General features: G+C 36.0%; 1 protein-coding gene across 1 annotated transcript in view; it reads left to right on the top strand.

Moving 5' to 3' along the window:
• Nucleotides 1-10,336: 10,336 nt before the first annotated feature.
• The window catches only part of LOC121161033 (calcium-activated chloride channel regulator 1-like), a 50,628-nt gene continuing 45,449 nt past the window's right edge, over nucleotides 10,337-15,515 (top strand). The window contains exons 1-5 of the mRNA XM_040987256.1: nucleotides 10,337-10,495; nucleotides 12,010-12,150; nucleotides 12,313-12,460; nucleotides 12,981-13,089; nucleotides 14,574-14,754. Of these exons, the coding sequence (XP_040843190.1) occupies nucleotides 10,337-10,495; nucleotides 12,010-12,150; nucleotides 12,313-12,460; nucleotides 12,981-13,089; nucleotides 14,574-14,754 (738 nt within the window). The remainder of the gene's footprint in view (nucleotides 10,496-12,009; nucleotides 12,151-12,312; nucleotides 12,461-12,980; nucleotides 13,090-14,573; nucleotides 14,755-15,515) is intronic.

The raw sequence follows: 15,515 nt of genomic DNA on the forward strand, positions 1-15,515 counted from the left end.
TCTTTCTTTCTAGTAAAAACAAATGTCATTTATATGAAATCCTGGTACATATAAGCAAATCTACAATGGTAGAAATTAGATTGTTGTCAGGAGGCACTTTTAGAGGAGGAAGATATAAAAAGGAATACAAGGCAACTATTTGACATAATGAAAAATATCTTCTCTGTGGTTGTAGTCATATAGGCATATAAATTTTCAAAATTCATAGAGATGTATAGTTAATGCTAATACATGTTTGTGTATAAATTATATTTCAATGAAATTGTATAAATAAAAATATCACCTCACCACTATGTGGAAGTTAGATCTTAGCCAGAAAAGGGTGGAATCAGGGATATTAATATAGGGGCTATTAGAAAGACAATTCCAGCTTAGATTAGGGTGTTAATCACAATTATAATACCATGTTCAAGTATGGAACTCTTTGGTATGTTTTATACATGTGGATTAAATTAATCCTTTCATAAATCACATGTTGCAGATACAACAATTGCTCTAAAGCACAAAAAAAAAGCCCAAGTTGCTTGTGGGAAAGCTGGTGGCCTGATTTGAACCTGTTCAATTAAGCATTGTGTAGATTTGAAATATATTCTGGAGATGCAGTTGCCAAAATGTACTGATAAATAAAATCTACTCTTAAGCTTAAAAAGAAGACTAAAAGATGGAAATGCCATATTGGGATGGGAGAAGTTGGAGAAGGATCGTGATGGTAAGTTGATAAAGTAAAATATTTTCCATATGCATCTGAAAGCTTCTTTTTTTCAGATGCTAAGCAAAGGAGGGTTATGATTCCAAGTGAAGCTCCTGAAGAAAAGAAGTATTTCTATATTTGGTTTTAAGAAGCAAGAAAATTTAGAAATTAGGGAAAACATTGAATAGGGAGTGTTTACAGATTGATTGACCACAGGATGATGGCCAAAGAAAAAGAATGGTCAGCAGAAGAAGGCTGCTGCTGCTGCTCATTTAGCTTTAAGAAATGAGTGTTCTGGTAAAAAGTTGGCATTGATCCACTGGATCAACTACAATCTATTCTGCTGATGTTTTTTAATGAGATCAGCATAATTCTATCTCTTCCTTGTTGTTTTCCAGAAGATGAGGAAATTTTGGAGTTCTACTGAGAACATGTAATGCTTGATATTACCAATCCAGTAAAGATGTCAAGTAGATATTAGATTACATTAATCTAGAATTTTAGAAACAAATCAAGTCAGCGAGTCATCAGCCCATGTACGGTACTTGTGACTGTAAAACCAGATACCATATCTTAGGGAGGGAAAACAACCAGAGATGTCTCTAAACTTCAGAGACTGAACATAGTAAGAGGAGAAAACAAAGGAATTAGAAAAGAATTGACACATAGATTTGAAAAAATATTTTACTTGCTCCACTAGATATTTTAAAAATAAGTCTGAGAACTTAAAAATGTAAAATGAACTAACTTACCTTTGAAAATTCTTAGTATTTCAAAGAAGTCATAAAGAAAATGCTTATGACAGTAAAATGTTATGGTATCTTTGACAATTGACTTCACGCCTGGCATTATACAGGCCCTGGGAGAGTGAAGGTATGCAAAAAGCTTCTCCAAAAATGCAATTTTGAGTTCACCATTATATAGGCAACAGGAGAGCTGGAGGTCACCAGCTCTTCCCATTGGCACCACCTACTCTACCCAAACCCTCCTCTTGTGCTGTGGCTAAAGTGAAACCAGCCACTAATGCATCTTAGAACCAGTGCTAGCAGAAAATACATGAGCTGGTTATTGAGACTGTCTTCCTTGGGAAAACACTGTTAGGAGGCAAATTCCTTAACAAATGGTCCACCATAATAGCAATATTATGTCAAAGGATGAAATCTTATTACATGACATCAAGTTGCTGTGGAAAACCTGCCTGCCGGCTTGAGGTACTTAGCCCAGACCACTTGGCCAGGAGCTAGAGAAACTAACTGCAAGATTGTTTGGGTTTTTCAGTTAATATGATCCATAAACAACAAGCCAGCACTATGTAACCTGCTACAGAGCAGAAGAGTGTGTGCAGTGATTAACAAAACTTGCTACACTTGTATTAACAACAGTGGGGTTGCGGAAGATGATATCAAGAGGATGTATGATCAACCAAGTGATTCTGTGATTTTCATGAACCAGCTTGGCTTCCGCCATCTTGAAAGCAGCAATGAGTGTTCTTTCTCTGAGATAGTTCTTAGGCTCACTCCAGTATGGCCATGTATACTCAATGTAATTGTTTAATTTGGCTCTTCCATAATACAACAGTTTTATCTAAAACTGATGGTCATGTGGGGATTGACGTCTTTACCAAAAGTTGACAACAAATCTCTAGTTACCCAGTGGTACTTCCAGATCAGCTAGCAAGGGATTTTAGTACGTTGGCCAGGCAGGGCTGATGTCCTGTCACAGGAAACAACAGAGAATGAACCTTCCCAATAAAGGTAAAGGAACCCAAAGTGCCTGATGTAGAATAGAATGATACAGTCAAGGAGAGAGCTGAGAATCAGCACACCCCTTCCATCACCATGACCCTACCTGCTTTATAAAACTACCTCTACGTTTGTACTGTGGCTAAAGCGAGCTGAAGCTGCCCATGCAGCAATACTGCTACCCAGAGAAGGATCTGCTAGAAATATCCAATGTTGCTGTTGGTCCCAGGATGATCTCTAATTATAGTAAGATAACTGCCTCAGCTGACACTGCTCTCTCATGCCATAGCCGACAATGTAACACTTCCAAGTCTTTTTAAAATGTAAGAAAACAGGGGATCTCAAATACCTAGAGTTCTCTTCTGAGAAATTCCACCCCAATCACTACCGCCTATGAATATTCTATTCCTTTGCCATATCCAGATCACATAAATCAAGGATTGGGAGTATCCAGCCTAAAGGCCATGCAAGACCCACCAAACCATGTGGTCTGGCTCTGCTAAGACAACCACTGGCATGACTCAAAATTCAATAAATCTATATCATGCTAATTTTTTAGTTAATAATTGTGTATAGTCCATGAATGATGTTTCAAATATCCACATGGCCCTAAGGCAGAAACAAGCTTCCTTACCCCTGGGTCCTAAACTTCTCTGGCCACAACTCCCTCTTATTATCTACATTCCCTCTCAAATGCATAATTTCACTTTACTAATGATGTCCCTTATTCCTCTGTTAACCTTGACTTACATCAGGTCCTTAAATTCTTTCTTGCATTAGGCAAGAACCTGGATCAATTAGATGATGATCCTTCTACTCATGCTTCCAAGATTTTAATAAGTGCCTCTGAGGTGTCTGACACATCATTAAGTCATGAGAATGTAACTGTCAATAAAGTAGAATACTCACTAAGTGCAGATGCCTTCAAATGCATCATTTTAGTGCAAAGGATAGAATGCTGTGGATATTTACACCAGCAAGAGCTAACCTCTTCTGGGAGTTCTTATAAGTGTCTCAGAAAGCAGAACTTGAGCTAAAACTTAATGAGTGAATAGCAGGTGACCAAGAGGATAGAAAACAAAGTCCAAGACAAAAGAAGAGCGTCTACAAAGAGATTGAGAAAAAGAGTGACTCATCTGATGAGTGTGAAGTGATCTGTGATAAGGTGGGACTTTGAAAATCTAAGGATTTCAAACTGTATTAGAAATTAACAAGAACTTTGTTGTTAAGATTCATTTATTTATTTAAAATTCAGAGTTGGGAGAGAGTTTTTCCATCCACTGGAAAAGCTGGGTTCACTCCCCAGATAGCCACAATGACTATGACTGTGGACAAAGGACTAGGACCTATCGAAATCCAAGAGTTTCTTGTAAGCCTCTCCCATGGGTAGCAGTGGACAAGGCATTGGACTATCTTCCACTGCTTTTCCTAGGCCACTATCATGGAGTTTGATTGAAAGTGAAGCATCTGACTAGGGAGAGGAGCTTTCTCTGGTCTTTGCCTGGTTCCAACTTTGGATCCCCACCCTCTCTCGTAATGACCATCAGGATCGCTCCAAAATCCCCTCAAAACAAACAAAAAAAATCTAGAATAAATAAACAGAGAACAACAAGGAAAGCTAAGAAACAGACAGGAAACGGTCAACGCGGATGCACTTATAACTGACTGGGTGTGACACAAAGATTAGTTACTCCTCACTAGGGTATTGAAGATTTCTCTGCACACCCCTCCTAAAACTGTTCACCTAAACTGTTGACATATGTCTTGTTAGAGTTATAGTTAGACTACCCGAAAAACAGCCAGGTTCAGCAAAATCATGCTTCAACGCTATAAACTGCTAAATACCAAAATTAAAATAGATATGAGACAGCAGAATAGTAATCTATAGCCATTTTAAGGTGTACAGAACCCGGTTGTATATAAACTAATAATTGAGATGTCAATGTAGAGGTCACAGAATGTGGTTCAGAACTTGCATACTTTTTTCTTTTTCTCTTTTAACATATTGGTTACTTAATACGATGTCAACTAATTCCATAACGTTATAAACTGTTACTGATGTAATGTTGGTGCTTTTAATTGATTGGGATGATACTCTGTTGGCTCTACCTTCAGATCAGAGACCGTCTCCCCAAGAAACGGTTGAACTTATCTGGACAATAAGATGCTGGACTTTATGCTTGGTAGATGCTTGCAATGTTGCAATGAAAGAATCTCAACTGAATTTGAACTGTGGTAATGCAACAGGTGGAGGAATCCACCATGAGGGGGTTGGGGAGGGGGGAAATTCCAGTGCCTATAAAACTGTATCACATAATGCAATGTAATCAATAAAAAAAAAAAGAAAGAAAGAAAGTGAAACATCCAAGACATCAACCAGAGCCATGTGAAATGCTGGCATTTCTGGCAGTGACTTTACACACTGTGCACCAAATCCTAACCTCAAGAACTTGTTTTCAAAAGCTCACTTTTGAAGGTGAGATAATACACGTAATTAAAAACATCTATGGGACCACAGAGGAGGAATATAACAATTGGTCAGTGCACTTCCCAGACAATATCCATATAATTAATCTTTGAACAATGGGAGAGATTCTACTCAATGAAAGGGAAAGAGCATTCTAGAAAAAGAATGTGACTAGAAAGACATCACCCTAAAAAAACTGATTGTTGTGGGGAACAGGGACAAATCACAGTTTTTCATAATAAAGTGGAGAGAATACAGTGAAAAACATGGTCAAAGAGAGCATCTCTAACATTTTTAAACAAATGATATAAGGACCATATGTTTAAACATTTAAAAGTTACAAGTACTGCTAATCATCAAAAAAAAATCTCTTTTGTACATATCTTTATTTTCAAACTACAGTGGATGAGAGTGTGAGTGGTAACCATGAGAAAAATTATCTTTATTTTGGCCATTATTTACACTTAATGGTCCTAATAGATTACTATATCTTTGAGACTTTTCCAAGTCATCCAGTTATAAATCAAAGTTCATGAACCTTAAGACTAGGAACTATATCTCACGAGATAACAAAATTATCAATAAACTTGTAGGTTCTGGGGCTAGCTTGTTTGTTTTTTTCCAACAATTCCATTATCTGGAAGATACACAACACTACAAAGGGCACTAGGACCAAGTTCAACAAAAGCACCTAACTGAAAAAGAACAGGTGAACTTTGGTCAGTCTAAACACTTGTTAATCACTTGATTTGAACAGATATGGATAGCAGATTATAAAATTTTTCAACCTTTAATTAAAATTAAAACAATTTAAATTCTTTCCTATTCAAATTTATTTAACTTTTCTTATGCCAAAGTCTGACAATACTATTGCTTAATTACTAATTTTTATTTTTCCTCAATCATGTTTGTGAACTGAAATACTTGAATTTTAAGTCTGAACTACCGACAGCAATCTGCAGAGTTAATGTAATTCTTATAAAAATTTAAGTGACAATCTTCACAAAATAAGGAAATAGTCCTAACACTCTTAAGGACCACAAAATACACAGAGCAGCCAAATTTTGAGCAAGAAGAATAACATTGGAAGCATTAAGTTTCCTGATTTCAGTGTATATTGCAAAGTTATAATAAACAAGATTTAGGGGTGAAGATTAATTTATAGCTCATGTAATCAAATAATTAAATCAGTCACTCCACACCTGGAATGATTTCTTGGCACTTAGCATTCATGAAAGTCAAATAAATGCAGGATTGTTGAGTTCTCTTACAGAGAACCTAAAAACCATACGTGACTAATTTCAGATTTGCAATGTGGGATAAACCAGTGGCCCTGGATACTGCTTTTATTGTACTAAATAATATTTCCTATTTGAATAGCACATTGTGCATACAAACAATGCTTACAAGATGGCAAACTTCCCATAAAAGTCCTCAAAGGTGGATATTAGTTTATGTTGTAAATGAGGAAATAGAATCTATTCCAGTTGAAATAGTTTGGACAATGAGAGGCAGTAGTATATACAATCTCAAATATTGTTTGTCCTGGCTTCCTAACACATTCTTCATGACACTTCCATGTTTGGCTGCATTGTAGTATAGTGGGTGAGCCGCTGCCTGTAACACCAGCCTCTTCTATAGACGTCAGTCCTTACTACTCCATTTCTGATTTAGTTTCCTCCTAATGTTGCTGGGAAAACAATGAAGAATGGCCTAAGTTCTTGGGCTCCTGAACTGTTACAGGAGATCTTTCTGAGGCCCCTGGCTTCAGTCTGACCCCACCCTCACCATTGTGATAAGTTGGAAAGTAAACCTGCAGATAGAATATATCTCTGTCTCCTTTTCCTCCCCTGCTGACTCTGCCTTTCAAATGAACACATCTTTAAATAAAATACTTCCATGTTCCTACTTTGTTACATTTTTGTTCTCCAAAACAAGTTTGACCATATAGGTTGCAAAATGGTAAATTTCCAAAATATTTATTTTCCTGCATGTTAAAGTATCTTCTTAAACCACCATGCCAATAATATTTTAGTGTGTATGTCTTTGATAGATGGACAAGGTATGTTTCAAGCTACCTGACTGCGTTAACATTAGGATGGTAACATTGTCTTGATGAATAACTAGCAAGTAGTGATTTAATACTATTTTCTTCCTTCAATTTTTCATTTATTTAAATTTTTCATACAATTCTGATGTAATCTGCTAGGTTACATCAAATTTCTTTTAAAATGCAAATAATTTCTTAATATTATAATTGGAGTAGGCTTGACCTTTGACCTTTCAGACTTTTTTTTTTTTTAGATTTATTTTTATTATTTTTTCATTGGAAAGGCGGATATGCAGAGAGGAGAGACAGAGAGGAAGATCTTCCGTCCGATGATTCACTCCCCAAGTGAGCGCAACGGTCGATGCTATGCATATGCCGATCCAAAGCCAGGAGCCTCTTCCGGGTCTCCCACGCGGGTGCAGGGTCCTAAGGCCTTGGGCCGTCCTCAACTGCTTTCCCAGGCCACAAGCAGGGAGCTGGAAGGGAAGCAGGGCTGCCGGAATTAGAACCGGCGCCCATATGGGATCCCGGGCGTGCAAGGCGAGAACCTTAACCACTTGCGCCACCGCGCTGGGCCCTTTTCAGACCTTTTGAAGGGGTCCCTGACATCTTCAGGGATCTCTACATCATGCTTGGATAACCAGAGGTTTACACCAGCTTGCATTAACCCAGAAGTGTCATTCACATGAGAACCCAGGAACAAAATTAAAACTTTTAATAAAAAGAACAAAGTTAATATTGAGGCAACTTACAAGGTATGCTACCAATTGTGTGAGTTACTAAGGTTGGCTTGAAGAATGTTAAGCACAAAATCATAGTAATCAATGAAACATTCTCTGAATTGAAACATTGATCAGTGTTGTAGGAATAGCAACAGAAAATCAAAATAAGTACTCGTGTCCAAAAGTCTCACTAGGTCATGAATACTTGGAAGAAGATAAGGAACAGAAATTGATCAATACTGTAAATCCCTGACAAAGTAGCTGATACGATGCAGGTTAGTGTTCACTGAGTCATGAGTAAATAAATGACCAGAATAATTAATGAAAGAATGAAGAGAATATTCAGATATGGAGGTCATAAGTACTACCAAAAGAATGGCATTCCCAAGGTGACAGTTTGAAAGAAAAAGCAGAGATAGAAGAGCTAAGGCAGAAGTCTGAGGGAGTATGTACAAGAAAATTAAGCTGTCAGTTCACCTCATGAATAGTTTCAAGTTTAGGTAACAGTTAGCTAAGCTCAGCCCAATCTCTTCAGGAAACAGCTATGACATTAAAGGATGATTGTCCTGGAGCATAAAGGGTGTGGAGACCTAGGTTGTCTCACAACTATCTGAGTCATTGGGCCAAATCCATAAGTGACCTTGTAATACTTCCATCTTTAGACTTCATAGCACAAAGAATAACAGTTACTTTATTTAATTTATATTTGATTAACTGAGTAATCTTGTCCTCAGAATTACAGAAATAATGAATTCTGAAAGACCTGTACTTAAAGTTTCTGCTTAAAATTGTCAAAAGAAAATTTCATGAATCAACATACAATTGAAGCAAGATATAAATTATATTTACTCATACAAATCAATCATGTCAATTCATATTCTCTTGAATCTTGTGCTGACATCAGTCTATGAATGGAATGAGGAGAAACTAATTTAAGATAATCTTCAATGATCATCTTTTCAGAAGTTCAAAACACAGAACAGGCTTTTGTAAAGGCTCTGAAACTAGACAGCCTGATTTTAAATCCCAGTGTCACCCTTCTCTGTATTATCCAAGACAAACTAACTAGCTTCTGTGTCTCAATTTCCTGCACCCAACGAGTTTTATGATTGCCTTCATCATAACAGAACTGTTCCTTAACTTTTGGTTCCTTGGCATTCAAATAGCTCCTAAGGAAAGACTACTTGTGGGACAGATGATTTGGGAAGATTGTATGGGTAAGACCACCCCTAATCTGGGCAGCAAGGGAAGGATGCTGCCTAGGTGGATATCATCAAAAAGCATTCTGGAAAGCTTACAGTCTCACATAACAGACAGCTCCTCCTCTACAGGTTCTCAAGCAGACTCAAAAACACTTGGTTCCCCCAGCCAAGCCCTAGAACACTGGAAAGCTCTTTCTAGAGCTTAAAATAAAAACAGAAACATAGAACTTAACAAGCAAAAGTTACAGTAAACACTCTAGTCAGAATACATGCTGCTTAAAAACAATGCCTATTTTTGAGGGCTTATTTAGATGTTAAAATTATTTGTGGGGGTCCAGTATGACAGACTAAAAAGCTGACCCTCTACCTAAGATGCCTGTATCCCACACAGTTGCCAGTTTCTGTCCTGGCTGCTCTACTTCTCATCTAGCTCCCTTCTTATGGCCTGGGAAAGCAGCAGAGGATGGTCAAGTACTTGAGCCTCCGCACTGAACATAAGAGACCTGGAAGAAGTTCCTGACTCCTGTCTTTGGGTTGGCTCTACTCTGGATGTTCCCTGGCAGCCATTTGGGTAGTGAACCAGTAGAGGGAAGAATAAACTCTTTCTCTAACATAAAAAAATAGTAATGTTTTTAATTATTTATGAAACACTCATAATAGATTGTCTCATTTAATCCTCCATCATTTCATGATTCTTCTGATACCACAGAACAGGAAGGAGGCCTATAAAACATTCACAACTCTGTCACATGACTATAGGTTTAGATGCCATGACACCGTAGCCAGCTTACAATGCTATGGATGCAATTTTTTAAAGCAAAGGAACGTTTGTATTCCATATGAAAAGCAAAGGTTAATTAACGCATATTAAATGTACAAGTTACAGAGGAACTTAAAATATTCAATGTTATTTGAAAATCACATAAGCAGGAATAATCAAAGTAATTAATAATATTTTTCCTTTGACCCATAGCTGTTCCAAAACCACCATATTTCAATCACTTCTATTGAAACAAATAATATTATACTTTCATTCACTGAAGCTCTGAGGGCTTTTCCATCTACTCTTTCCTGATAGCTATAATTTCAGTTCTTCTCCCTTCCATGAAAGGTTTTTCTGCAAACAAATCTCAGCACTTGCATCTGTAATAGTATTGGGTGGTGACAGTGATAATAATGATGGTGATGATCCCCCATCATGAGGAGTGTGATCATACAATCCCTAAGAATGACTGGAGTCAATGTATACTTAAGGCCTTCACTGTCTTCTGTGTTTGGCATAATCCCCATTGCTTCTTACATCTAAAGCTTTAGAATGAGTAAGATAAGGAAGTTCACCAAAAATTTATTTACTGTATTATATTCATGCAAATATTTTGGTCATGGTTCAAATTCCTGAGTTAAGCAGATACATAAATACCTTCCTTAGATTTCCAAATGGTTTATTGTGGCAAGTGCAAAAATGGTGTTCAGTCCAAACATTATCCTGTTCCTAGCCCTGTGTCTCTTGCCAGAGATGAAGAGCTCAATGGTCAATTTGAATAGCAATGGATATGATGGCATTGTCATTGCAATTAACCCCAGTGTTCCAGAAGATGAAAAACTCATTCAAAACATAAAGGTAAGAGAAAATGTGACCAATTGCATTATTTTTTTTCTTTCAGTATTTTCAACACATGTTGCCTTAGACATATACTCATGCACTTACAGAGTTATAACTTTCCAAAGTTAGTAGTTTGTCTTAGTAGTTCATGAGGAGAATGATTATACTATTATACTATGATATATATTTAGTATTACATGATAAAAACAGACAAAATCTTTAAATACTACAGCTTGTTTTTATTACATAATACTAAATAATAATATATGTCATAGTATAATAATATGATAGCTCTCCTCATGAATTACTAAAGGACAAACTACTGACATTTTTTCAAGTAGTTAATAGAAATACTTCAGAACAAGTAGAGAAATATTGTCAAGTTTTACCTTTATAAAATTAGTTTCAGGTTTTACTTACCCACTTGTAAGTCCTAGATACTCATTATTTGACATGTTTTCAGTTCATAATTTTCAATTCTGAAAAATGTTTAAATCTCATGCATCTATCTTAAAGATAATATTATATTTAATTGCTTTTTCTTACCTGAGAGGCAGTAGAGACAGAGGGCAATCCCACCCACTGGTTCAAAATATCCAAGAGCCAAGAATTAGATCCAATCTACTTCTCCCTCTTGGATGGCAGGGACCCAATTACTTACCCTTCATTATTTGAGTGAACGTGGGCTACCTACCAGGGTATGTACTGATAGAAATCTGAAATCAGAGCTAAGCTGGGAACTAAACCAAATAGTCAAACCTGAGACGTGGGTGTTTTAACCAATATCTCAACTGCTAGATTAAATGCTTTCCCTTATGTGTTTTTGAAGTTGAAATTTTCTTAATTTTGTCTGTCACTATAATAAAATATTTTATATGACACTTTAATAAGTACTATCTTCTTTGATACTTCCATTATTCCTGTGAAGTGTTCAGAAGCAAGGATCACATAAATAAGAGAAATTCGGTATTACGAGCAGTCATACAATTACTGGCAGAACTGGAGCCTGAAGTCAATCACATCTATTTTTTAAATTGCTGGTGCTTAGTAAAACTTTGCCTTCTATGTACATATTCCATGTAAGAATTAAACATAACATAAATCTAGCAAAATAGTTTTCAACTAATCACAACTATAAGCATCTATTACAATTACCTACAAACTTTATATTTCCAATTTATTTAAGCAACCCAATTATAAATATGTCTGCTTAATTCAAGAAGCAACTTGCCAAAAACCTCCCAAGCTGAGTCACTTACATATCTCACTCAACACTTTCTATTCCATCTTCAGCCCCTTCAAAATGTTAAGTGTGTGTGCGGACAGGTAGAAAACAGAAGGTTAAGTTTTGGTATTTGAAAATGAGACATTCACTAAGTGGAGAGACATAGGAAAATTTAACCTTTTTTGGGTTCTTTCTTATCAAACTGTTCATGGAGATGAATCTTTGATTTATTTCTTTTGGTTTGAATAGACTTCTGTGTTCATTCCACTGTGAAACTGTTACCATAAGATAACTTTGATTTTGCCAGGAAATGGTAATTGAAGCATCTACTTACCTCTTTCAAGCGACCAAACGAAGAGTTTATTTCAGAAATGTACACATTTTAATTCCAACAACCTGGAAATCAAAATCTGAATATTTAATGCCAAAGCAGGAATCATATGACCAGGTGGGCTATTTTTTCTGACTCCTAACCTGTTTCCTTCTTGTTGACTTTTAAATTCAATATAGTAATAGAACTTTTTTGATATTCATGAGAAAGCCCTTGTTTTCAAAATTGCTTGTTTCTATCACTCTTGGAATTTGTTTTTGTTTATTCTTCTGCTTTTAGGCTGATGTTATAATTGCAAATCCTTCTCTGAAATATGCAGACGATCCTTATACACTTCAATATGGACAATGTGGAGACAAAGGACAATATATTCATTTGACCCCAAACTTCCTGTTGACTAATAATTTGTCTGTTTATGGATCCCGAGGTAGAGATCATATATTTTTAATTTTGTTCTTAATTCTATTGAGAAAAAAGAAATGTGTCACACTGCAATAAATTGCATTTTTAAAGAACTAAAGAAGAAACATTGATGCTAGGCAATACCTTTGTTTGGAAATATGCTACTGATATTCAACCTAATTATATCTCTTTATGTGTATGTTTAGTAATGAGTCTTTCATAAGTATTTGTGTTAAACATACATCTCTGAATTTTTAAAACACACATGTGTACAGAACTACAGTCACAGTGAAGATGTTTTCCATTATGCTAAATAGTTGTATTGTATTCCTTTTTATATCTGCCTCCTCTAATTGTGCTCCCTGACAACTAATCTAATTTCTACCATTGTAGATTTGCTTATATGTACCAGGATTTTAACTTTTTTTGGACTAATGAAAGCTACTAATTTTCAAAATTCCTTAAGTCAGAGAAATGGGACAGAGAGACTTAAAATACTAAAATGTTTCAACTATACATTCATAAGTGTCAATATTCTCTCATAGGCAGAGTGTTTGTCCATGAGTGGGCACACCTTCGGTGGGGAGTCTTTGATGAGTATAATGTGGACATGCCATTCTATAGTACCAGAATGAATACTATTGAAGCAACAAGGTATGTGATGAACAAATGTATTTTTAAAATGCTTGACTCATTCATTTTCTATCACAGCAAACAAAGGCTATTTCATGTGGTTGGATGTTCATAAAAATTAAGTGTAATACCCATCCTATCCCTTGTTTATGTGTCCAGTGAATCCTGGAGATTCCATGATTGGGAATCATTTCAGCCATCGCAGAAATTGTACTAATATATGAACTTGGCAGGGGGGAAAGATAAAAACTACAGCCTAAATCTTAAGATGCCTCTGAGGGAAAAAAAATGCATCAGCTGGAAATAGAGTCATACAAACATGCCTCTTCCTGTCTCTTTTGAGCTGTCTGCTTGATCTCGGCTGAGCTGCCAGAGGACTTCCACATGGACTCAGCGCAGGGCACTCATTCGTCACTCCCACCTTCATTCTGTGCTACTCCTCTCTTACAAAAACAGTGCCTATTCATCCTTCAAGACTCAGTTTAAAAACTTATTCTATACATTCCTTTGCTTTCCCTGAGTTTGGAAATGCTCTCATTACAACATGTGTGGGCATCTCTCACATTTACGTCACTGGACCATAATTGTCCCTGCAAGCTTATTTTCTGCACTAAACTGTAAGACCTTTGAGGGCTGTGATTGTTTTTTATTGATAAGGCATAAAATGAAAAGCTAAAGAAAGAATATCTCAAGCAATGCATTTTTGATAAATTAATGAGAAATGAGTGAGTTTTCTTATAATCAATGAGAAGGTCACACATGAGTGAAGACAGATATCAAAAATAAATATTGAGCTCTTGCCATGAACCAGGTTTTTAAGACAGTAAAGACTCACCACATGTATATTTAACTTTCAGACTAATCCTAGAACTAACCACCTTCAAGATATTACTCATTCCCTTTGTCTTTGCAAACATAAACAAATTTATTAAAGTAGATTAATGGTATAAAGATCAATATTAACACAGAATGAGGGGGAAAACCCTGCATATAAACAGAAACTTTAGAAGCTTCTACCCATGTCCACTTCCTAGGGACTAGATAATTATTTTTGAATGCAAGGACATTTCCATGTAGGATTTAATTTTATTCCTTCTTTCTGTTTAGTCCAGTAGTTCTGAAAAATACAAAGTTCTATAAATATGCCATAAATGAAAATGCCAGAGGTATAATGTTGACTCTCCTCTAAGATCTAACTTTTCTGTACCTCCTAATTCATTTAATCTTCACAGCATTCCTGTAGATTAGAGTTTAGCATCATTAGCTAAAACTCACAACAGTATTATATGTATATACATATATATACATATTAGTGAGCAATGAATATTTAATAAATATGAACTGCTGGGTTGTTCAATAAATTTATGCTGAATAAGATTAAAATAGTGTGCCTATTTCTGCCAAAATGGGATGTTTAGTACAAGACCTATAATGAGAAAAGATTCGGAGATGTTGGTTTTGATGGTCTTCATATAGAGATACATATAATTTAATTCTTCTCCCAGGTGCTCCGCCAGAATTACTGGTCTCAAGGTTGTTTTCAATGACTGCAGAGGAGGCAGTTGCATAACCAGGCCATGTAGACGGGACTCACAGACGGGGCTGTATGAAGCAAAATGCACATTCATTCCAGACAAATCCCAGTCTGCAAACGAATCCATTATGTTCATGCAAAATCTCAATTCTGTAAGTACCTTCTATTTCCACTCTCACATGGGAATGCATAAGGAAAAATAATTAGGAAAGCTGGATTTTTCATTATGTATACCAATAGAAAAGAGAAAAAAATACAATTAATTAGAAGTCATTCTCTCCAGCTTAAGTCAGCGTAAGTCTGGAAATTATCTCATCCTTTCTTATTCACATGGTTTTTCCTTCTTCATTGTAGTACTGTCCCCTTCTCACTGGAGTCACATGAATCCTTAGGAATTCCTTTCCTCTTTGACATCTGTGGTCTTGTCTCTAAAGCTACCTAAATGTTAACCATGGCAGTTTTCTAAAGTAATATATAAGATAGCTTTAGAAAGGACTGACATTTTAGATTTCCAATTATCTTCACACAAATCCCATAAATATATTACAGAGTGTTAGCTGTGAAAACACATAAGGCTCTGACTCAATAAACTAGATACAAAGAAAAAAGTTCAGTTAACAATCTGTCCAACTAATTAAACAATAGTCACACAATATTCAAAATTAATGTTTGACCTGAAATGTGTGATTTACATGCGTACAGTCTGATGGAAAAGAGATGTCTTGATTCAGGTTGACTTGAAAACTCAGCCTGATTCTCCAAGCTGCATCACTAGAGGCAAATAGCTTAATTTCTACATCTGAGATATAGTTCTCTTATCTTTTCAAAGGGAATCGAAATGTCTATGGAAGATCTTCAAAAGTTTCTGGAAAACACATAACACAACTGTGGATAGATTTCCATTTTTTTTTTC

This window comes from Ochotona curzoniae, unplaced genomic scaffold (genome assembly GCF_017591425.1).
Source record: "Ochotona curzoniae isolate NIBS_2020 unplaced genomic scaffold, NIBS_Ocur_1.0 contig_4612, whole genome shotgun sequence".
NCBI lineage: Eukaryota > Metazoa > Chordata > Mammalia > Lagomorpha > Ochotonidae > Ochotona > Ochotona curzoniae.